General features: G+C 38.1%; 2 protein-coding genes across 4 annotated transcripts in view; one reads left to right on the top strand and one right to left on the bottom strand.

Moving 5' to 3' along the window:
• The window catches only part of Spata1 (spermatogenesis associated 1), a 41,991-nt gene extending 31,266 nt beyond the window's left edge, over positions 1 to 10,725 (top strand). The window contains exons 12-15 of one of the 3 annotated variants that reach the window (XM_034499828.2): positions 596 to 694; positions 2,873 to 2,960; positions 5,727 to 5,797; positions 10,438 to 10,725. In XM_034499828.2, coding sequence (XP_034355719.1) covers positions 596 to 694; positions 2,873 to 2,960; positions 5,727 to 5,749 — 210 coding nt within the window. In that variant the 3' untranslated portion in view covers positions 5,750 to 5,797; positions 10,438 to 10,725. The remainder of the gene's footprint in view (positions 1 to 595; positions 695 to 2,872; positions 2,961 to 5,726; positions 5,798 to 10,437) is intronic. The other 2 variants (XM_076933350.1, XM_076933349.1) reach the window with 2 other exon arrangements.
• Ctbs (chitobiase) lies at positions 4,414 to 19,273 on the bottom strand. Its single transcript, XM_034499830.3, has 7 exons — positions 19,006 to 19,273; positions 14,991 to 15,129; positions 14,225 to 14,433; positions 10,418 to 10,589; positions 8,919 to 9,016; positions 8,261 to 8,422; positions 4,414 to 5,087 (listed from the first exon to the last, which is right to left on the bottom strand). Exons 1-7 carry the CDS (start codon positions 19,132 to 19,134, stop codon positions 4,896 to 4,898), a joined length of 1,101 nt encoding a protein of 366 aa, XP_034355721.1. The 5' UTR covers positions 19,135 to 19,273; the 3' UTR covers positions 4,414 to 4,895.
• Between the last annotated feature and the right edge of the window lie 5,958 nt (positions 19,274 to 25,231).

Below are 25,231 nucleotides of genomic sequence, written 5' to 3'. Positions count from 1 at the left end.
TAAAGGCGTGCGCCACCACTGCCCTGCATGGAAGTTTAAATCTCTTAAATAGCTTTAGTAAAGAGCATGGTCCTGCATAGGTTTTCTGAGGACAGTATTTTTATATTTTTATATTTTTTTATATAAACAGTTTAACAATTAGATATGTTTTTAAAAATAATACTAATCTGATTTAGCTAATAAAATACTATGCTGATTTTTAGGTGTTTGCTAATATCTTCATAAGTTAATAGTGTTAATCATGTTATGTTGATGGTCCGTTTTACAAATATCAGTTTTGTTTACTGAGATAGGATCTTACTATGTACCCAGCCTGGCCTTAAACTTGAGATTCTCCTGTCTCAGCTTCTTAAATACTGAGATTGCAAGTATGCACCATGATGCCAGCCTCATTTTTTAAAAATAATAAATGACTAGTATAGAACAGAAGAGAAAGTAATCCCTAATGAACAAGATCTAAACAGAAAGACATATCCAAAACAATAAGTTTCTTTTCTGTAATACATTTTAATGACCACTTCACAGTTTTTGTTCATAAGGCTATTTATACTAAATATACAAATATACTAAATAAATACCTTTATGTCACACACAGAATTATCTTATAATCCAGATTACTGAAGTACAGCATGCAATTGACCAACTTAAGAGAAAATTGGATACTGATAAAATGAAACTCATATTAGAAGTTAAGGTAAGCCGGGCGGTGGTGGCGCACGCCTTTAATCCCAGCACTTGGGAGGCAGAGGCAGGCGGATTTCTGAGTTCGAGGCCAGCCTGGTCTACAGAGTGAGTTCCAGGACAACCAGGACTATAGAGAAACCCTGTCTCGAAAAAGCAAAGAGAGAGAGAAGGGGGGGGGGAGGGAGGGGTTAAGGTAATCTACATTTTTTCTAGTCAGAGTATAACGTTCATCTTGAAATAAAGTGTTTGGCATTTTAACCTTGAATGTCAGTGTTACAAGAGTATCCAAGACTGACTCTTCTTGAATTGGTCCTTTAGCATTAGTTAGATGACAACCAACAAAGTGCACAGAGAAAACTAAATACAATAAAAAGATGCATGTTATAACAGGCAAAGGTAAAATCTTACTAAAAGTAATTAAAGGTTAAAGGACCACATGAGACAGTACAATATGAAAAGAAGATAAAACATTTTAAAAATAGTTTTCCTACAGTTATGTAGCATACACGAGGTCCTGTATTTCGGATGTTTATAAATTGGACGAAGCTATGGTTAAGCCCCTAACTCCCATTCAATTTCTTCCCATTTCTTGGGTAATCATTTGTTGTTATTTTCATACGCACGATGTTGGTTTTGTTTGTTTCAGCCCTGAGGCTCTTGCAGCCCATTGCGCATGATAAACAAGCACTTCTCTCTTGGATTTTAGAAAACAAAACTCTTTTGTTAAACAGGAGACTATATATTCTTTCATTAAAGCATATGTACATAGAACTGAAAGCCGACCCCAGAAATTCTCCACTCGCTCTTTTTCCAGAATAGCTTCATGGTACAGAATTATCACCTTCTAGAATTAGCACTAGCCACAGAACTTTCTAGAATGGAGATGTTATATACCTCACTGTTGAATATGGTCGGCACTACTACCTAGGGATACTAAGGACTTCAGATGTAGCTTGTGTGACTAAGGACCCACATTTTGAATTTGATTTACCTTTTGGTAATTTAAATTTTCAATGGTCTACCACTTTGGACAGTGCAGTTCTAGATGTGTTTCACTTCCCTCAAGGCTGGCTCACACTAGGAAGCTTAAGACTTAAGTGGAAAGAACAAAGGGTAACTTATGTAATCAAAGCCAACTTGTCCAGGGAAAGAAAACTGTGTTCCATCTGTGGAGAGGAAGGCAGAGTGGAGACTTGTACACCTGAAGATAGTGGGGATGCAGATAAGGGTGTCTCCAAACCATCCATATGACTTCCTCTGCTTTTTTCTGGAACACATGCACATTAGTTTCCACCTTCCATGTAGATTTTAAGTTTACAAATGTGAGTTATGACTTGAGCATAAATAATAATTTAGTTTTAAAGACACAAAGAAAATAAAGTTTTTGGCTTATGAATTAGGAGAAAAAAATCCCGTATTTAACTGTAATGCTTGAAGGATATACAAGCAATACTAAGTTTTTATTGATCTTGAATGAACTACCTAAAACACTCCCACCAATGCTAATCAGAAATAAGGGTCAGAAAAGCAAGTCTGAGCCTTTCGCAACCATATTTACTCAAGGTAACAGAGTATAAGTAGTGGTTCTAAAGGTTTAGTGGTGTATCTTAACAAAATTTGTCTAAAGGACAGCATGTGACGACATAAACCCAGGGAAGCCCGAGTATTTTATTCTTAACAACATGTGTGGAAGAGTATGTAGCTGTTCCAACCGTGTGCTTTATACTCTGAGCAAAGTACTTAGCCTTTGGTTGGCCTCAAGGTTCCTTAATTATGAAATAAGGAAAACCAAAGATTTAAGACCCTTAGAAGCATTTTGGGCACAAAGTATATCCTGTTATGCTTCTTAATTACCTGTCCTTTCCTAAAGAGTCTTGTGCTCAGGGTCCCGTTAGCATCTGTTTTACTTATTACACATTGAGATCTTGAAACTAAAGTAAAAGGTAAGGTTCCTTTTCATCTATGTTTGAGACATTTCAACTGCCCTTTATATACCCACAAAGGACATTATCTCATGAACATCTAGGTAGATAAGTGTGCCTATTAAACAGGATGTATACTATATTAATTTATCGTAGAAGTCTAATAAGAATGAAGGCATAAAAGGCAAATGAGGACAGTTCCAACCATGATGTATTTTTAGAAGGATAAGATGAAGTTCACTTTTTAAAGGCACCTCTTTCTACAGATGAGAAAACAAGCAGTTTCAGATTTACAGACATTAAAAGCTGAACTGACACAGAAGAAAATGGGTACACCTTTCCGATCTCCAATATGTATGTTCATTTATCTCTTGAAATTTTAACTATTTGATAAGTCACTGTATTTCTTGGCAATGTTTTATTAATTCATAAGATTGAATTAAGTTAAAGAAAAAATTTAAAAATTAGATTTACTTTTTACTTTTTGTGTGGGTATTGTAAATTATAGCACAAATCTATATAGTAGATGTTTATTTTAAAAATTTTGTGTCTATTACCTATTTTGTAGTACTATATTTTATAATTACTTATTTTTAATAAACTTACATTTACAGGCCAGTATGATGGCAAAATTAATGATTAGCAAAACATATGTTTTAGTAAATACCAGTGTATTTGCTGTGAAATACAATTTTGTTAATCACATTTTGATTAAAACAATTGCAACTACATGCACAACAAATTTGCATCTAATAATTTAATTTGTATTGATTTTAGAAATATAAAATGATTTTTAGAAGCATAAAGTTATTCAACATATACCATGGAAGTAAATAGTTTTACTGTCATAAATAGCTATGTAAATAGAAACTATAATATTATCATAACAGATAGTTGATAAATGACTTACTCCAATTTAGAAGGGGATCATATGTAAAGAAGACAGGATTTATGTCATGGAGTTCAAAGGATACAAACATTTAATCTATGTTCTTTTGGGAAATAATAAAAATATAATGTAATGATTTGTTTTATTTTTACTTAATTTTATATGCATGGATGTATGTATGTCCATGTACCATATGTGTGCAGGAAGAGTGAATCAGCTCCTCTGGAACTGGGGTTGTGACCAACCATGTGGTTCTGGGAATTGAACCCAAATCCTCTGGAAGAGCAGCCAGTGCTCTTACCTGCTGAGCCAGCTCTCCAGCCCTGTAACTTTATAGATTGCTTTGAGAAAGAAAACAAGGACTGCTTTACACTAGACATTTATTTTCCCAAAAAATAAACTTTTAGAAAAAGGAACAGGTTTAAAGAATAATGTTCTTAGGTAGCTTAAAAGCAAAATGCAAATGCAGAAGAAAGTATGAAATGTAGAAAAGCAATGGGTGTTAATCTGTGAAGGACCCTGGTGACTGTAGGCATAAACAGTGACCAGAATCAAGATCAGCACCAGCTTACCCTCATAGCAAGGATCCACGTGGATCTCATCAGGTAGCTCTAATCTACTGGTTCAGGTATTACTAAGTTATCTTCTCACATTTCATCTGTAAGCCTATTTTATCTCATACGCTGTCTAAATGTTTAAGTGACTCTGATGTGCTTATGTCATGAAATATTCGTATGTACTGTAAGGAATCAGGAACCAGAAAAGCCATGCCTACTCACTTTTATGACCCAAAAGAGATGCCAAATTCCTGGTACTAAATTCAAGATTGTTGGAAATAAATTCAACATAAACTGCTTCTCAAAGGCTAAGTTTTAAAGACTGTGTCCAAAGCCAACAATTTCCATTTCAAGTTACACATAGTTCTTGTCAATCTTTTATTAGCACATATTAATTATACAAAATAATGGGCTTTATTATAATATTCTGTACATGTGTGTAACATACTATGGTCATATGCACTTCCTTCCCCATTATCTTCACTTGTCTACTTTTTACACATATTTTTAAAATTTGTATTGACTTTTAACAATTATTTCAATAACAGGAGTGAAACTTCAGCATGAACTTTTGAAAACTTTTCTAATTATAATACTGAAACATGGAGGAATATAGAGTAAATTGACTTGTTTCTTGCTTTTATATTCCTGTATATCTAAGATATGTATTTTTTCAAATACAAATGAAAAATGTCTTAATTTCTTACCTGAGTAATTGGGTATAGTAATAAGTAAGTTAGGGCAACATGACAACATACACATTTTTATCTCTTCAAGAAGGTCGATCTACTTACACAGGTCAGTCCTACAAAGCTAAGAGTCTGACAAAAGACGCTTCTCCCATCACAGCCTTGGTTTTAAGGCTCCCCACATTTCTTCCGTTTGCTCTCTGGCTAGAGCATCATCTGAGTAGTCAAGACAGTTTGCATTCCACATGCCAAGGCCCCGCAAGCCATAGTCTCTGACATATGCTGCCTTTAGTGAGATGCTCCGTGGGTTATCATACCACACTTGATGAAACTGGCCAGCAAGGTCCTAGAACAAAAACAATTGTATTGGAAATGTAAAGTATTCAGTACAACAAGGGAAAAAATACTGAAATCCAAAAATTCAAAATGTATGCAATAAAATTAAAAAAAAATTATAGCATATTACTTTACTCTATTTTTTCATAGTTATATACATGATATTTCTAAGTACTATCTTGTGCTACTTTAACAACAATAAATATTACACAACCTAACCTCTACTTAAGAGGTATTTTATTTAAGAACATCCCTGCCTTAAGATTCCTTATTTGATCTGTTCTATTAGTAACTAAGATGTACACTTGAATCCTCCAGACTGTAGAGTTTTTAACTGTTCAGACTTCAGTAGGGCCTGGTGATGAACTCCTGGCACCCACAAGGATGAGGCAAGCCTGAGCTACAGTGAGGCCCTGTCCAGAAAAACACAGACAGAACTGACAGTTCAGACTCACAGATTTTCACTCTACATAAAGCTTGTTCAATCAAACAAGGCAGGTGCTGGGATAAAATATTTCATTATTTCATGTCTTACTATTCCACTGAGAGACTCTGATATGCAGTCCAAGTAAAAAGAACAACTGCTACTATCTATTAAAACCAGATTGATTGATTGATTGATTGATTGATTGATTTGTATTCTTTACAGTTTCTGGAAGTGTGCCAACCTAGAAGTTCAACAGATGAATACTGTTTGTGATAAATCAGCCAGATGAACAGGTAACAGCAGTGGAGGTGGAAAGTGCTGCCTCCTTGCTAGTCTTACAGAACTGATTCTGAGAGGCTGTTGGAGGTGACTCAGCACAGAGCTGACTGAGAGAATGAATACACTGAGGTTTTACACTTACTTCTACCCTGCTACACTGTCTCTCAAGAAACAAACAGGTTATCAGAAAAGAAAGAAAATTAAAGGACCAGATGTAGGCAAAAAACAAAGGAGAAAAATGTTTTAAGGAAAAAGTCAGAACTATAATGAAAAATAATTTACTGTTTTCAAATGCATTAGGAAACTGCTTAAAGGCAATTCTGAATGGACGCCAGTAATATTTTATCTGTGGTAGCACTCTTGGAATTAGTTTCCGGATGAGTCTACTTTGAAGAGCAGTAGTAACCTGGTAAGCAAACAGGCTGCGGTGTATTTCAGCTGAGTGGACTCCTTCAGCACAGGCACACCTCACTCATAATTCTTCATCCTGTGCATTAACTGGTTTAAGCATGTTTAAAATATACATGGTTCTAGAATATTGAGTCCAAGATGAAGCTGCTATTGATGAACAGGATAAAAGAGCAGAATGATTCTTTTCAAGCACAACAGAAACTTTATTGTTCTGTGACTAAATGAGGAACATAACAGTAACAATAGTCTGTTGTTTAAAGTGCCATGAACTGGTTTCCAAGGCTCCCCAAAATGTTTCATGAATTATTTAACCTCAAATAGTATGTTTTGGATAGTGGTTACCAAGACACACTTGTCAGATGAAAGAAATATGTCATAAATAAGGGTTAACCCCAGGCAGTGGTGGTGCACTTCTTTAATCCCAGCACTTGGGAGGCAGAGGCAGGCGGATCTCTGAGTTCAAGGCCAGCCTGGTCTACAGAGTGAGTTCCAGGACAGCCAGGCTTACCCAGAGAAACCCTGTCTTGAAAAACCAAAAAACCAAAAAAAAAAAACAAAAACAAAAACAAAAACCAAACAAAAAAACAAAAAACAAATAAACCAAAAAAAAAAAAAGACAGACAGACAGAAATGTTGAATGCCATCATCTCTATGAATAAGAGCCAAGGTACCAAGGGTTCATAGATTTGAAAACTGCTGACTTTAACTGATTATGATTTCACATACTAGTCATTATAAAAGAAGTATGTGACGTAAGATACACATTAAATAATGGATTTAACCACCATACCGTTTATACATATATCAAAACTGATTGTATACCATAATTAGATACAATTTTATCAATTAGAAATGTTACTTTTAAAAAAAGAATGCATCTGCATCTTCTCCCTTACTGAAGAAAAATTAAGCCGATGGTTACAAAACAGTGCACGACAGCATATGCATTCTAAATTATATATGACTGATAAATACTCCCCTGCCTGGCTCCGAGTGATTAAAACAGGCTCCATGGTAAATAAATAGCTGTATGTATTGTAACACTTTTTAAATATTTTAATGTAATTCTATATAATAGAAATCTCAGACAACAGATATCGTTGTCTGTTTTCTAAATCTACTTGGTCCTAGCACATGCATGAATATTTGCACATGTATGTGCTTGTCTATGTATAATGTTAACAGTTCTCAGAACAGAGCTCTAGTAATACTGCTTACTATATATTATATATACATATATATATAAAGTAATATTACATATATACATATATACGATAGGGTTATAATCTACCCAGGTTTAACTATGAGGCATATAATTTTGATTCTGAAGTTAATACAAATATGTCTGTAGTAATATGTTTGCAATCAATTTTCTATAAACAATCAGATCATCAGTCAATACTATAAAGGCAACAAATAACTAATATTTCAATACTTCTTAAAGTAACATAATTCGAAGGAACTTTAAAGATAATTTGTACTTTTTTTGGTAAAAACTGTTTTATTTTTGCCAGATTGTGAAACATAACAATTCTTTGACTCTGGAATAGATGTTTCTATCGCTATTCCTAATTTATTTAACCATGCCCATAGTTCTTCATGTTTTCTTATGTGATGTTTTTCTGTCTCTAAATTTTGACATTCCTTATAGTTTGTTTTACTTTTAGAATAAACTTGATAAATGCTGTTATTTTCAGTATAAAAGTATATCATGAGTCATCTATTACTCTGTGTTTCGTATGGAGACTTTCAAACATAAAACCTATTTTGACCAAAGCCCTTTCAAAAGCAATTACCTTAGCACAATTGTCAGCTCTTAAGGGAAGTTCTGTTTGTGACATGCACATTTTACAGAACTTTCAAAAGGAAATTGACCAAGCAGAGTATTGCACTAGCAATGTAATCTGAATTGTTCTCTGGGGAACTAAATCTACTGATTACACAGACTCAAAGACGGGCTTATGCAAATAAACAGTAAAATGGTAAATGTTAATGCCAAACACGTAACCACAACTTAATAAAATTATGTAAATTAGCATAAACGTTCAAAAGTTGTGAAAATGTACCTTGTAGTTATAATAAGGAGCTTGCTGTTCTTCATTCCACTGGCTTCCCGAAACAGAACTATTTACTTGCTTCATGATCACCTTGTAGGGCACTTGATGTCCTGCAGCATCACTACAGGGAGCCCCCCTGAAAGGGACCTTTGCAATGGTGCAGATGTCATCCTAGGAATTCAGAATGTGCATGCTATTACTGAGCAAGTGTTAAAGCCAGAGGAGAAAAACAATAAGACTGTTAGAATAAAAGATATGCTGTAAGGCTGGAGAGATGGCTCAGCAGTTGAGAGCACTGACTGCTCTTCAAGAGGTCCTGAGTTCACTCCCAGAAACCACATGGTGGCTCACAACCATCTGTAATGGGATCTGATGCCCTCTTCTGGTGTGTCTGAAGACAGCTGCAGTGTACTCAATATACATAAAATAAATAATTCTTTTAAAAAAGATATGCTATAAATAACCTGATTGTACAGAATAATGAATTGATAATAAAATGGAATACATGGCATTCAGAAACTGTCATAATAGTAAAGAATTAAAAAGAAACAAAGCTTACCCTCAAAATGCATTTCAGAAATTATTTAAATAAAATTTCATATATTCAGAGCAGAACAAAGTATATAATGGAATAGTATCATATATATACAATATAAGTTGTTCTTACCTTTGAGAGATTTAGGCAAATGTAATCATAGCCATACCAGGGAATGCCCATTACGAGTTTCTTAGGGCTAATGCCCATCTTGATGTAGTCACTGTATCCTAGTCACATGGGGATAGAAAAGCATGTAATTGTTCTGTTTATATATCTGTTAATATGTACATACAAGCTAGGCAACCATGACAAGCCTTAAGTTTGTAAAAACAGGTATATCTGTGCAGATACAAGGTGAGTTTTCTTCTATAATGTCATAAAAGCCATCCCTTAAGAACTGGAAGTCCTATGTCTTGCTTTCTAAATTTTTTTTTTGTTTTCTTTGTTTAAATAAATATGAGATGATATCCAATGTAGATGATATTGGAAACAAAATACACAAAATACAGGAGGAATGAAAATTTCAAGAAATCATACTAACTTAGATGTTAACTGCTAACATATATTTGATATTTGGGATTCTAAAGCTTCAAGAAAAGTTCTATAAATCTTAAACTTTGTGGCAGTGATATTCAGAACTTCTTATAGAAACTCAGGCGTTCTGTTTAAAAAAATATTATGTGTGTTTCCCAGTGACTGGTGGAGATAAAAAATGCCCTTGCTGTTATACTGTAGCAAGCTGTAGTTTAGAACACAAAGAACATGAGTGAACTCTCCCAACTACTCCCAAAAATGTTGATTGGCTACATCTTGGACCAGTCTTAGGTTACACAGCCACAGATGCTGTAAACTCATGAGTGCACAGTCCTGTCGTTGTAACCACAAAGTGATTTTGTTTGGGTCTCCCCAACTCTGGCTCTTACAGTCTTTCTATCTATACACCACACAAATGTTTCTTGAGCTGTGTGTGTGTGTGTGTGTGATATACAGAGTACTCATGAGTTCCCATTTCTGGTTGAATGTATATGGTTGAGTCCATAAACATTCACATATACATACACCAGTTATTATCTGAACTCTTAACTAGTTATAAATTTCTGCATTAACTTCTATAATATTAAACAAAAATATCACCAGGCAGCAGTGGCCCACGCCTTTAATCCCAGAACTTGGGAGGCGGAGGCAGGTGGATTTCCAAGTTCGAGGCCAGCCTGGTCTACAGAGTGAGTTCCAGGACAGCCAAGGCTACACAGAGAAACCCTGTCTCGAAAAACAAAAACAAAACAACAAAAAACAAAACAAACAAACAAAAAAAGACAACCAAAAATCTCTTGGCATATGACAAGCCTGAAGTAAAAACGCCCATGTGAGTCCATCTTATCTCTAATGTAGTCAGTGATAATAAAGTTGTTCCATAAGAATATGGGAAGTAAAATGAAATATTTTTGAAAATACTAAAGCTCTCAAATTTTTGTATTTTATTATAATACATTTTATTATATTTTATTCATAAAGCACACTTTTATATAGAAAGTATATAAATAATTTAGAAATACTAAAAAACACCTTAGTGTCTGAGGTTTTGGAATAAATGCTACTAATTAAGTGACCATTTTTTGAATTCTTACCAGTTAATGTCTGATTGTAGGGAGCATTGGCGGCTGCAATACATTCTGACCAGATCTGACTTTGCTCATCGTAAGACATCACAAAAAGAAAGTCACAGGCGTCTGCAATCCCAGTGTAATTATAGCACCTTTTGTCTATGTGCTTTGGTGACCAAGCCACATCAAAAGTTACCTGTGAAAAAACTACATATTATTTATATAACATTTTCTTGCCTTATTCTACTTGAGAATAAAGAAATGCCTATAATGTATGCATATGGAATTTAACACATATATAGAAGAGCTCTAATAAATATGTTTTGTTACTACATTGGACTGGCCTGTGTCTATATCTGGATACATAAGGACCAGCAGCAGAGCACTGGAAAGAAAACGAATTTCAAATCCAAATGTTTTCAAAGCCTGGGCTGGGAACTCACTGATGAGAAGGAGCAAGTTCAATGATAATGCATGATGTTGGAGTCCCTGAATGAGTTGAAAATGAAGCCATGTGACTTTAAAGGACTGTGCAGGCCACACAGGTCAACATTGGTACTGCCCGATGGTATTCTGAGTTAGTCCCTAATTCACAAGTATATGACATGGTAGGGTGGGCCAAACACTACACACACATACAGTCAGAGGACTGGGATTTATTTGTCAACACAAAATGCTGAATATATCATTTAAATGATCTTAGTTTCTGGAAACAGACAAATGAAACAGGTGATAACTTACCCTTTACTCTGAATGGTGATCAACAAGGTTGAGTATCTTAAAATATGGGTTTTTACCTCAATTAAATATTAATAAGTTTTATTTTAATGTGTAGAAACAGTCTTAAATCCCAACAAATGTTTTCCCTTAATGAGGCACCCAGTAAACAATTATAAAATGAGTTTTTATATTAAAGTATTTATATTTTGTCTAATTTATCTTACCAAACTTTCAGACTTTGTCACAGTTTTTCCCTATGCTTCACTGAGTATTAAAAATTCTACAGGGCTGGTGAGATGGCTCAGTGGTTAAGAGCACTGACTGCTCTTCCAGAGGTCATGAGTTCAAATCCCAGCAACCACATGGTGGCTCACAACCATCCATAATGAGATCTGATGCCCTCATATGGGTGTCTGAAGACAGCTACAGTGTACTTACACAAAATAAATAAATAAATTCTAAAAAAAAAAAAAATTCTACAAAAAAAAATGGCTGTGAAGTAAAGTGTTTACATATTGGAGCTATTCTGTCATTCTCTTATTACAAAATGGAGCTGTCTTGGAGTAATGGAGAAAGTGGGTGCCTCTAAGCCAGTGGTTCTCAACCCTCCTGATGATGTGGTGACCCTCAGCCATACAGATATTTTTGTTGCTACTTTATAATTGTAATTTTGTTACTATTATGAATTGTAATGTAAATATTTTAGACATAGAGGTTTGCCTAAGGAGTTGGGACCCACAGGTTGAGAACCACTGCTCTAAGCAGTTAAATTTACAATCTATTGTTACTATTTATATACCTTGAATACTAATAGTATGTTCCCTGGAATTCCAAGTATTTCAAAACCAACCCTGTATAAATGCTATGTAACTTTAAAATCCTCCTTTTAGTTAATTTACTTGGGGCCAGCAAGGTGGCTCAGGATAAGGGCAATTGTCACCACACCTGGAGACCTGAGTTTGTTCTCTGTAACTGATGAAAGGAGAGAACTGACTCCACAGAGTTGTCCTTACACACACACACACACACACACACACACACACACACTCATTCAAACACAGACCAAATAAATGTAGATTTAAAAAATTAATTCCACACATTAATGAAGCATATTTATGAAATCCTGAGGGCAAAAATGATATTCTTCATCCCCTTGTAAGCTGTAAACCTCTACTTCTGGGTTGTCTAGATTGTTACCACTTATTAGTCTTCATTTCTTCTCCAAGTTTACATATTACCACAGGGTAATCTTCTAATGTCATCTGTTATATACTGAATAAAATGCATTTTTCCAGTCTGGTATTCTGAACCTTTCACAATCTGGTAGTCTTCACACCTTTAACTCCTATAAGTTTGAACTTCATGTAATATATTCACCTAACACACACTTGAAAGATAAATTTGGAATTTGCTTTTGCTAGTCCCCTGACCTTGCCCATTCGCTGTGGGTTAATCCTGACTGGTGCATAGACTGTTCTCCACATGCCAATTCTAGCCTTCTACTAAAGAAGAGGGAAAAAATTCTCTGAGACCAAAACTTGAGAGGCAAGTGGTACCCTGAGTGCCAGGCATTTGCTATTGCTGGTCTATGCTGAAAACTTGAATTCCACTGAACACTAATGGTCACTTTTTGAACATTTACTGAGCGTCATCCCAGTCAAAGCCATGGATCTCCTTCCCACTGATATGTCCATCCTTGTGTCATATAATTTGACCGGTGAGTCTCATGTGACAACCATCTATCAGAATCACCCAGAATCACACATGGTAAAACTGCAGGTCCCTAAGCTCTATCCCACACTCAATGAACTAATGTCAGGAGATTTTAAACAACACCCCATGAGATCCTAGGGCAAGCTTCAGAGTCGTGGTGTCTAGTACTTACGATGCTGTGCCTTGGATGACTACTGCACATGTGTATGGTAGATACTCAATGTATTCATTAGACATACTTTATACAATGGTGACTTGTGCATCCATAAATTCTACAAAGTACAGATGAAAAGTGTTTGCTAATTTTCTATACTGTGATATTTCTAAAATGTTTAATGTGTGGATATTATTCTCCTTAGATCATCAACAATCAATATAATAGCTATGTATATAACACTGTATTAGGTATTATTAATAATGTAAAGATTATTTTAAAGTATATGAGTAGTTTTACATAGGGTTTATCAAATACTTTGCCATTTTATGTACATGACTGTAGCATCTACACATTTTAATATCCACTGGAAACAATCTTCCATGGATACCAAGGACAATGTGTATGAGTCTACTTAAATATTTTGGCTTTTCTGAGACAGTATCTCACTATGTAGCCCTGGCTAGCCTTGACCTCCCAGTCTCTCTGCCTCTACCTACTAAGCACTAGGATTAAAGACATGTACCAGCAGATCTGGCAGGATTGTAAATATTTAAAGACAGGGATAATTAATTTGCTCAGTAATTTTGTGTATGTGTGTGTATGCGCACATGTGCAGGTTGTACCAAGGGCTTCGTGCATATATCTGGGAGCGACTCTCCAGTATGCATTTGTGTATACATATAGGTTTTTATTTGTTTTTAAGATCCTGAATTTTCTTAATGTGCAATCATGTTTAACAGTCCTGATCTAGAGGCACACTGTCTTTTGCTACTTACACATTGTCTGACAAGATGGCTTATGTTGAAATTGTTCTAATTTTGCTCCTGGCCCTACAGTCACAGTTCTGACTGGTTCGACAGAATTAGTCATTTGAACTTTCATGGGCCCTGAGTGCTTTACAAATAATACAGAGACTACAGAGAGTGAGACAGTTTCCCAGCACTAGCCTCTTCTTTAGTGCCTGCTTTTTCTGCTCTGTACAGGTAAAAGCCAGTTTAGGCCCTTCTGGCTTCTTGCTGCCCACAATCTACAGTGCTGCAGACCAGAGGATAGAACAATTGCAGTGTTGTACTTTGATATAAATAGAAACATAGGACCTTAACAGTAACACTCCAGAAAGGGGTTTTGGGAAATGTGTGCAGAAACTCTTCCACCATTGCTATAAAACTAAGATGCCATTAGTCATACTTATGTGACTATATTTTGATTAAAAACCACCACCAACAAAAATGAATATTTACCTGTGATCCCTCAATCTCACGATGGAAACTCTCTGTGGTTTCTTTAACCAGAGCTGTCAGTGCTTCATATTCAGGCGATAAGCAATTAACTTCTTGTTCTATGTCTATATTAATTCCATCCATATGTTGTGTTTTGGCTAAATCAACTTTTTGAGCTATCCATGATGCTCTGAAGGTAGGATTAATGATATCCTTCAGTGATACATCACCTTTGGAAGGAAAAGACATATTTGTATGGATGCTTTTCATAGGTAAAGCCATTTACTTCACAAAGCCACTCCCAAAGAGTTCACAATGTATTTAAAACACATAAATTTTTTAATATTAAGCCTAATTTGCTTTCCAAATGGAGAAATAGTACCAAATAACAGCCATTGCTTACTAATCTTCAAAATAGTCATTGTGAGCTAAAATCATCCTCAATTAGAAGCAGAACTTGTCTGAGTTCGAGGCCAGCCTGGTCTACAGAGTGAGTTCCAGGATAGCCAGGACTACACAGAGAAACCCTGTCTCGAAAAAACCAAAAAAAAAAAAAAAAGCAGAACTTGTAGACCATTAATAAAGGTCAGCATGCTCTAACTAGGCAGTCACATTTGCTCAAAAACAAGTAAGCTTCTTTCTTTTTTATTTAAATCTGTACTTGTGGAATAGATTTAACGGTATCTGCAACTAAGGTTTTTAAAAAAGAGGCATAAAAAGGACTATATATTATAAACAGTACACTTTTTTTTTGCATTGGCTAGATATGCATCTGCTAAAAACATACCTTTTAGCACTACCCTGGCTCCTTTTGAATGAGCATAGCACATAAGTTCTGAGTCATATTTTCCAAAAACTGCCACAGTTGTAATCTGTGACCAGTCATAAGATTTCCAGGTTTTCTGTCCAACATCAAATACAAAGACCTGCCAGGAAAACAGGGTTGGGCATCGGCACTTAAACTGAGGTTATCATACTGACATCCAGATACTTGAACCACCTCCATGTCAGGCACTGTGGTGGACACTGGGCACTGAGAATGTAATACGAAGACATCGGGTTACCAGCATATTGGTGGTTGCATTGACCTGGAAGAAGTACTGGCTAGTGTGGAGGCCTGAAGACAAAGAGCACAGTGACTGTAAGTGTTTAGTATGGCAGACACATGGAATTTAGAAAAAGCATAGAAAAGAACAGAATCTGGGGTAATTCATGAAAGTCAGCCCTGTTGAAAAGTTGGTATCCTGAGGAAAATGAAGAGAACAACCTTTTTTTTAATGGATTCACACAAAAACATCACTCATCTAGACTGAGGTAGCCACTCAAAGTGCACCTCAGTCAACTATATGGACTGAACGGCCCTTTGGAGCCATGGGGCTTCACCGAAGGTTTTGTACTTTTACTGTCTATTACATTTTTATACATTTATAAACACACACATGCATTTATAAACACATACATTTATAAACACATACATTTATAAACATACATTTACATTATAAGCACATACATTTATAAACACACACGCACGTACACACGCACACACATGCACACGCACACGCACACACACACCCAAAAACAAAAAACAAGAGTGACAAAACGAGAAAAGCCACTGGCATTGCATCTTTATGGCTTATGTGTTCTTTTGCCTGCATTACTCCTCACCTAATATAAAGACACAAGTATATTTTAAAAGGAAAAGGAATGCATCCTAGAAAATTCCCTTGTGCTGAAGTGAAAGACAGATTAAAGACCCAAACTTGAATCACAGTAGGGAAATGTTTGGATGAAAATGGCAAGAAATTATGAGTGAGCTCTCCGCAAAGGTTGGGGCACCAGAGCTCCCAGAGTTTGATGATCTTCAAGCTACTGCCTCTTTCAGATGGAGCCATGGATGCTGCTTAAGTTGCTGTGTGTGCTTTTGGATGAAGCTGACTTAGAATAGTAGTCAAGTCCAATTGTAAAGTAGCTAATGTTGTTCCTCGAGTGTTTTTTCCCTCAGAGATAATCCTAGAAGCACAAAAGCTTACTGGTCATGTTTTACCTGAAGGTATTCATTTATGATATAGCCAACACTTAATGAAAATGGAGGAGAGGTGTTTTGCTAGGCACAGAGGTTAACAGATACCAAGATCCATTAGGAAATTACAATAGCATCAAGGCCTGGAAGGAAATGCAGGGCCTTGATACATGTCCAGGTAATCAGCTATCCAGGTGGTGCAAGAAACCATCCGTGGTGACTTCATGTGAGGGTACCTCTGCATTCTGGAGGATGACAAAAGACAGTCTTCAGGCGAGTAAGCATTTCCAGATAAGAACTAAGTTTCTACAACTCAAGTTCCCCACAACTAAAGAGAATTCTGAGATTCTAGAACTGAAAAGAAGGTAGGTACAACACAGAAATGCTGAAAGAGAAAAGAATAACATAAAATTAATAAGTTAAGTGGCATTCTCAAGCAGTATTTAAGGACCACAGAATTGTTAATTTTTCTGGAGATCCATTAGCATTTGAAGCAGGGTGGTACACTATACTGGCACTAAAAATAGAGATGTAGGGGCTCACAGAGGAATGGATCAGTAAGGGCTGTGCGGAGCAGCAACCATGATTGTTGAGGCTGTCACTGAATTCTCTCATCCCTTTACCTTGCAGAATTAACTATGCATAGTTCTTTTTTTTCCTGACAAGCTACCATCTAATAAAGTTACTACACACAGAATGTGAGACTGAATAGTTCAATGTTTTAATTCTCATATTTAAGACTCAATTTGTTAAAAACAAAACAAAAAACAACTTAGGGCCTGTGATATAATAGCAACCACTCTCAATCTTGAAAACACAAAGGGGCGGTTAGGTCTGCATGGTGGAGAATGGTATCTTGTTTAGTATCGACTATTACTGTGACGAAACACTGTGACCAAAGCAACTTGTGGAGGAAAGGGTTTATTCAGCTATTACTTCCACATAACAGTTCATCATCAAAGGAAGTCGGGACAAAAGTCAAACAGGACAGGAACTTGGAGGCAGGAGCTGATGTAAAGGTCAAGGAAGAGGGATCCTTACTGTCTTGGAAGCCAGGACTTCCTGTTCAGGAATGGCACCACCCATAATAGTCTAGGTTCTCCCCATCAATCACTAATTAAGGAAGTGCACTACAGGCTTACCTACAGCCGGATCTTATGGAGGCATTTTCTCAACTGAGGATTCCTCCTCTCTGATGACTCTAACGTGTGTCAAGTTGGCATAAAGCTTGCCAGTAGAAATGGTGTTCATCCTCAAAGCATAGTTCAGTACCCCGTACTCCCACCACACAAAATACACACAGTGGGGAGGGAGACTCATATAATCTAGTCTTCCCATTTCAGGAAGCAAAGCTAGTGAGGCCTCATTTACTACGAGTATATGAATGAATATAATCTTGTTTCTTTGTGTGTAATTAAAAATTCTCACAAATACTATATCACCCACTAAGTATTGAGTGCCACAATAAATCAGACTGTTATAAAACCACTTAATTGAGGGGAGGGGCTTTAGGATGAGTGCCTTGGATTCCTACTTAGCCAATCAGAACCAGCTAACTCTTCTCTAAGTAGGTGTCTTAGGGTTTCTTTTGCTGTGAATTGGCACCCTGACCATGGCAACTCTTATAAAGGAAAACATTTAATTGGGGTTGGCTTACAGTCCTGAGGCTTAATCCCTATCACCATGGCAGCATCCAGGCAGACATGGGGCTGGAAAGGGAGCTGAGAGTTCTACATCTGGATCCACAAGCAGCAGGGGAAAGACTGAGCTACTCTAGACCTAGCTTGAGCATAGGAGACCTCAAAGCCCATCCCCACAGTGACACACTTCCTCCAACAAGACCACACCTGTTAATAGTGTCACTCCCTGTGGGCCAAGCATGGAAACACATGAGTCCATGGGGGCCATTCCCATTCAAACCACCACAGTAGGAAAGTTCCACCAGATCATCAACAAAAAGCTTTCCATTGCCAAACAGCTAATTCTTTCTCTCCCAAATTTTAACTTCTGATCTTATGATTTGAGTGCTGCTAATGACCACTGCCCAACGAAACTGTAATGGATCTATTTTTTTTTTTCTCTTTAAAGAATGTTCAGATTTCCACAGTAGGCAGTCTACAAAAATACTGTCACTTTTTCTAAACAATGTCTGCAAACACAAGCATTTAAATATCTATGTCTCAAAACGAAATACAAGTTTAAGAGCCATGAACTGTTCCTTCTTTGTACGATTTTTTTGAGACTGGACCCTCAGACCTCGCTGATCTCCAGGTCCCGCTACTGCCATCAAGTTCAGTTGTGCGGTTTTACCTCTGCTTCAAGTGTGAAGTCCGTAAGCTTGATAAGCCTTTATGCTGGGTTAAAGGAAGATTTACTCAACAGCTGTTTTTGACACTTGGGGGGTGGGGTGGGGGTGAGTGTCCACAAACTAAAGAACTAATCCGTACCAAGTGCAAAGGTTACCGAACATCCTGCCTTCGGATGTACTTTTGGAGGTGGACACTTTCCTACTAAAAGTGCATTGCCTTGGAAACCGAGAACCGGTTCTCCTACCCTTCCCGCCGGAGGCTGAGCGGTTAGGGGGAGGAGCTGGCCTTGGGGGTCCGATGAGGCAGGAGCATTAGCTCAAGCAGGAGCTCCCAGTCTGAGGCCTGGGAAGTTGCCCAACCTCTGAAGGAAATCAGAAAAGAGGAAGGCTCTCAGGTGGTTACGGCTGCTCAGTGAGCGCACAACTTCTCTTACAGCCTTGAGTATCAGACCGACGGGCAAAGGGAGTGCTGACCTCAAAGTCGGGGCGATGGCGGATCGGCCGGCAGAGAGCGGCCTCGGAGCACGGGCAGTCCCCGGCCGAGAGCCGCGCCAGCAGCGGCAGCAGCAGCAGAGTGAGTACCGGGAAGTCACACAACGCCATGCCTAGGGTGGAGGCTGCGGGAATGACGCCTCTTGAAGGGCGGGCCCTGATGGCGGATGAGCGGAGCGGGGTCTCTGCTGAGGGGCGGGGCCTGCTGCTAAACTGAGATTGACCGGGCTCGCTGCTCAGTAGGTGCGCCCTAGGAGGCGGGGCCTGATGCTGGACCTGGGAGAAGTTGGATTTGCAGCCAAGTGAGTGGGCTCTCACCCCGGGGGCTGGAGCTGTTACCTATGAGTAAATGTAAGATGTGGCCGGGTCTTCCCTACACTCTACTGCTAGGAAGGGCTAGGGAAAGTCTTGACCGAGGTAGCTCTACCACTTTTATTCTCGCCATCACTCTCTAGCTCTACACCATTTCATGATTGTGTGGTCTGAAGGTTTTCTGCTCATTCATCTTACAACTGGTTTTGAATCACTTGCTTGGTATTGCTCCCCCCATCCCACCCCGTCTAAAGCTCAGCAAATGCTTCACTTGTAAATAGTTGCCTGTAAAACTCCAAGAGCTCCTGTTTGCTTTTTTAAACTTCAATCGGTTTGAGACCCTTCTAGGCATTCTTTTCCAACTCTCTACACAGGAGATTTTTAACAATGTAAAATAGATGGGATGATATTATTGTCATCTTACCAGATGTTTCGTTAAGTGTGTATTGTGATTTTTTTTTCCAATATAAAATAAAGAGAATTTAAAGATAAACTGTGTGGTGATTTTGCAGGAGAGTTAGACCTCACGAGAAGCCTTTCCTTTTGCTATGAGACTCGGAAAGGGGAGCTCCAACAGGCTCATCAGACCCTGGGTGTGTGACCTAGATTACTCTGCTTAGCCAGTGTAGCGAATGCTGGAAGGAGAGCTATGAAGATCACTACATTTCTTTGGGGATTCTTCTGTTTTAAGTATCAACAAGAATAAAAATTCTCTTTATGGCTATAAAGGAAATTGAATGTCATTAAACTCAATGACAATTAAAACACCAATTACAGCATATGAGTTTAAATTTATTGTAAACTCCCTAAACACCAATAAAAATGTAAATGATATAAATTCTTTTCCCAAAATGTTATCAAAACAAGGAGCTCTGAGCTCTCTCAGAAGAAGGTAAAGCAAAGGCTACCTGGAAACAAATGAATATATTTCTAATCTTGGCAGGTTGGAAAGGCTGGAAACCAGTTTTGCTTTCTTGTCTTAGTTTCTCTTCCTGATGCTGTGATTAAAAAGTAACTAAGATAGGGTTTTGCTTTTTTTTTTTTTTTTTTCTTTTCCTGGCTCACAGTTCAACAGACAGTCTACTATGGAAAAGGGATCAAGAACAGGGTCTTGAAGCAGCTGATGACAGTCAGAAAGCAGGATGTGTGCATGCAGCTGTTCAGCTAGCCTTCAGCTAGTTCAGCTAGTCTGGGAACTACCTCAGAAACTGGTACAACCCAGAGTGGCAGAGAGAGTCTCCTCACCACAATTCACTTGACCATAGGTGTGCCCAGAGGGTGACTGAACCTGTCAAGCTGACAGTTAACACTATCACGGCTCCCCACTTTAAAGGCTTGAGGGATGTGGTAGCAACATCCTTCAGTCTCCTATGGATGAGGTCAAGGACTGTTGCTCGGCTACTTTTCCTCTCATGCTCTGATCTGCATTGAATCCTCATACTCGAATCAGAGTAGTAGCCATGGAAACTATCTTACAATGAAGCTAAACCACAGGTGGGTGTTCCAAAGATCTGATGCCACTAAACGTGAAGCAGGGCTTTGGCCTGACCTGGCCTTAACAGGTACTCTTGTTTTTCAGTGTTTTTCCATATAAAACCTGGTTTGTACTTCAACAGCTGACTGTAGCTTGATGGTGGTGAGGTGTGGAGCTAAGATTTCAACCTGGACAAGGCAGCTCCATGTCTGTGAGCTTAACAGTGAGGCCAAGCAGTCTCTACTTTCCATCAGGGAGGGGCAACATTCAAGCCTCTCCAGAGCCTAGCCTCATCTGGCCTTTGAGCAAGCAATCTGGCTGCTCAGGTAAAACTTCACAGCATCCCAGGGCCATAGTGCCTCCATTTTTAATGATAATCTCAATTTGTTAGGTAAGTCTACAGTCTATTTTCCTGACATCAAGAATTAGGGTAATGGTTTAAGACTCACACATAGCCTGCAGCACAGGGCATCACCACAGCTTCTAGAATCCCCCTGGCCATGCTTACCTGTTTTAAAACAGAAGCTCCTCTGGCCCACTTTACACTTCTCTTTCCCTTCCTTAAGAAGGAGGTTTCAAAGCTGGGAATTGTGGTCCACGTCATCAGTACCAGCATTCAGGAAGCAGAGGCAAGCAGATAGCTGCTGAGGTCAAGGCCATCCTGGTCCACATAGTGAGTTCCAGGGCAGCCAGGGCTACGTGCTTAGATCCTGTCTTAAAAAACAAAAACAAACAAGCAAACAACAAAGAAACAACAACAAAAACTGTCCAGGCCAGCTGGACAATCAAGTGGGAACCTTAGACCCTGTGGGGAGGAATGAGATTCGAGAGAAAATAAGGAGGCACAGCAAGTCAAGAAGTCTGATCAAGCTGGTGAAATTTTATTGTTCACACAGGTTATATACTCTGAAAACAGGATATGGGGAGGGGTAGGAAAGGAAAGAGGGCTTTGCAGGTGGAGGAAGCTAGCTGCAGCTATGGGGTCTAAGTTATTCTCACAAAGCCTTCCCGTTACCAGGGGTTCTAAAAACATCTATCTAGCAGGATGTTGGCTAAATCTAGAGATCAGGAGGAAGGGTTACTAAGGTGGGTTGCTAGGAGGCCTTGTTTGAAATTCTGAGAACTGACAAGTGAATCATGGAAGGTAAGCAGAAAGAAGAATAGTAGATAGAAAAGCCAAGGGTGAGGGTTTGCCAAGAGTAAGGCCTTGCTATGGCTTCCCACAAAAAAAAAAAAAAAAAAAAAAGGAAATAGGTCTTGGCTTTTGCTTGGCTCTTTCAGAATGTTTACATCTTTCTAACCAACCCAGCATTTTAAAGAACACTAATAACTGCACATAGTTTCTTAACCTTGGGCTGGAAATGTTATCATTCCTGGCCCTTTACCTGGGGAACTTCCTGCAAATAGCAGTCTCTGTTCTGTACTCTTCACACATCTGAACAAAGACAGCTAACATTTCTGCCTCCTCTGATTCTCAAATCTCTCCTAGCTAAACAAATGAATTTCCATCCCTAAACCCTGACCTAATTGTTTTCTGACTCATCATCCACTCCAAGCTCTTTTTGGTAAGTTCCAAGGACAGGGAGTGTGGCGCTTACAGACATTCCAGCCTGAGCAAGTCTACGCATCACATGGCATAACTTACTTTCTGGAGCGAATGCGCCTTTGTGCCTGCCATATCCTGCCGGGTCATAATAAGTTCACAACAGTAAAACCTCTGTCTGTGTTGGTTTGGTACGAAATGTAAAACCCACTCTCATTCCCCTTTTACTAATGTTGCAAAGTTAACTTGTTTCACATATTCATCCTAGGAAACTGCTTATTGAACCAGTCCATCCTGGATGCAAAGATTTGGAGACACTATGCCTTTCATGGACTTCAAGTTGAAAGGCTTAGAGAATCAGCTGAAAAATCTGCAAATATAGTATTTGCCAATGTCTTTCAGTGGCGTGATGACCATTACTGAAAGGGAATCCATTTTCTACCTACCTCATGATGGAAACCAATAAAGACCAAACCCATCCCGCTAGCCAGGTCTGTCAGCATGCCAAGACTGAAGAGCAGAGAGAAGCCTTCTTTTTCTAGTTCATCTTTAGCACTTTTTACCACAGCCCACACACTTGAGAGATGGCAATGAAATTGTCTGCATTGGTTTTATTAAGGTTTCAATAACTTAGTGTCCTAAAGGAGATGAATGAAGCAATAACAATGTATTTATTGTTCAGTGATTCTAGGTGTCCAAGAGCACGACGATCAGTGGAGGAGTTCTTTCTAAGGGCTGCAGTAGGAATCTGTTCTAGTCTTGCATTTTAGTTTGTGAATAGTCATCTTCATGTTCACACAACCATTTCTCTCCATGTGTGTATGCTCACATCTTCCCTTGCTTCTATAGACAGCAGCCAATGCAACAGAAACTGCGTTGATTTTAATTAGAGAGGAATCCTCATTTCTGAGACATTAGGGGCTAGGAATTCAACATGAATTTGTGGGAGGTCAATTTAACGTGTAACAGTTTCTATTTACCAGATATTTTTGTAATGCCAGTTTTCTTCCACATCGTTCAAAATATAAAATGGAATTCTTTCATAATTCTAGTTAAAATAATGGAAATTTGCCTTAATTTTCATAGTGTTAACAATAATAATGACCATAGTAGATATGTAATTTTACCATGGTGATGGTAATTTTATCAAGAACTATATTTAAAACTATGAACAAAACAGTGTAATGGTGACTCAAAAAGAACTGCTGGGCTCTCTTGTGCTCTAATTCTGCCACCAGAAATCTAGGTCCCCTTGTAAGTCAAGTTCAGACCAATTTAATTTTAGAGAAAGCCATCACGTCTTGCTAGCAACACTGTGGGTTCTGTACTGATCCAGCCCATCAAATTGAGTCCATGGTTCTCAGTACAGGTCTTACAGTACTTGTTTCTTCTGACATGAATTCTGTCTTTATTAGCTATGTAACCATAGAAAAGTCACTTGGTCCATTTGTACCTGGAAGAAGGAAAGGCAGTTAACAATCAAGCGTATACACTTATTTCTGGAGAGTTGGATGCATCCGTTCTTCTAAGGCTGATGACACCAGGTGTCCTAGAAAGAGAAGGAAGTGAGGCCCCCAGAACAAGTCCCACCAAAATGAACCAATGATAGTCTCTTGTCTCCTCAGATGTTAAATCCAGCCAGCTATATAACACAACTTACTGTGATGGTCAGCCTGTCAACTTGGCATGCCCTAGAGTCAACCAGAGGACAAACCTCTCACTCTGTCTATGGGGTCTTTCTTTCTTTAAATTTTTTTTTCTTTCTTTCTTTCTTTCTTTCTTTCTTTCTTTCTTTCTTTCTTTCTTTTTTGAATGTTCATTTTTTGTGTGTGTGTGTGTGAAAATCTTTATTGGATATTTTATTTACATTTCAGATGCCATCCCATTTCCCCTCCCTAGAAAACCCCACTTCTCCTTTTTGCTTTTATACTATTTGTTTAATGTTAATCAAAGGTTTTATAAGTTTGGTAATGCTCAGTATCAATCAGAAGTGTAACCCAATACCCAACCTAGATATATCAACTATCTTTGACTGGCAGGGACACACAAACATCCACCTCCATGTCTCCCACCTTGTCACATAGCTCCTCCTTTCCTTCTCCTCCTCTCCTTACTCCTTATCTTCCTCTCCTTATTCCTCCCACCTTAGCTACTCCTACATATCACCCTTCCTGTTATTTTTTAAAAAAATCTTTTCTCTTAGAATACAATTAGAGCATAACTATACCAATTTGTGTCAGTAAGATACAAGATAGACCTAATACCCAGTCCAACATTTTGTTGACTAAACAGAACTTCTGTTGTCCCTCCTAAAAGACTTAATTCTGAACCTGGCTTTTTTTCTTGGCTTTAGATTGAATGTCAGCTGAAAACCATCTTCTCAAATATTTTCTCTCAAAGTAAATAGCTGGGATTGGCTATGAGACTATAAGTCTTCAACCCCGTCAGAAATCCAGAATGACTGAGTTAACTGAAATTATGGGAAGCACAAAGCATAGCTTCTAAAACTTAGCCAAATTATAGAGACCGCTGAGCACCTGGACAGTCCCTATACTACAAAACGTTGGAGCATTTAATCTTCAGCCTTCTGGCCCAGGATCATCTGACAGACCTAGTGATGCAGAATTATTAAGGGCTGATTACTCTGTCTTGGCAGATATAATCAGTCGACTATTCCGCAAGTGTGTCCTTTTTTGGACAGTAATTTGTCTGTAGATGAAAAGAGGCAATTCTTGCCTAGTGGCTGTCTCACCACAACTGGAGTAACTCCAAAGATGCTCAATTTCTTCTTAGAATCTAAGACAGGAAGCTGTCAGGAGCAGACAGGTCTCTAATCAAAATAGACATTAATCCAGAAATGTTAGTAACGTCAATTCTGT

This window comes from Arvicanthis niloticus, chromosome 4 (assembly GCF_011762505.2).
Source record: "Arvicanthis niloticus isolate mArvNil1 chromosome 4, mArvNil1.pat.X, whole genome shotgun sequence".
Taxonomy (NCBI): domain Eukaryota; kingdom Metazoa; phylum Chordata; class Mammalia; order Rodentia; family Muridae; genus Arvicanthis; species Arvicanthis niloticus.
This window is presented reverse-complemented; position numbering and strand designations above follow the sequence as displayed.

What these genes read in the sequence shown, in the direction of transcription:
- Ctbs (XM_034499830.3), bottom strand. Translation starts at nt 19,134, where the DNA reads ATGGCGTTGTGTGACTTCCCGGTACTCACTCTGCTGCTGCTGCCGCTG. An exon ending in TTTGCCTAAATCTCTCAAAG is followed by an intron (nt 8,423 to 8,918) that starts GTAAGAACAACT and finishes CTGAATTCCTAG; the next exon opens with GATGACATCTGCACCATTGC. An exon ending in CTCCTTATTATAACTACAAG is followed by an intron (nt 5,088 to 8,260) that starts GTACATTTTCAC and finishes TTTTTGTTCTAG; the next exon opens with GACCTTGCTGGCCAGTTTCA.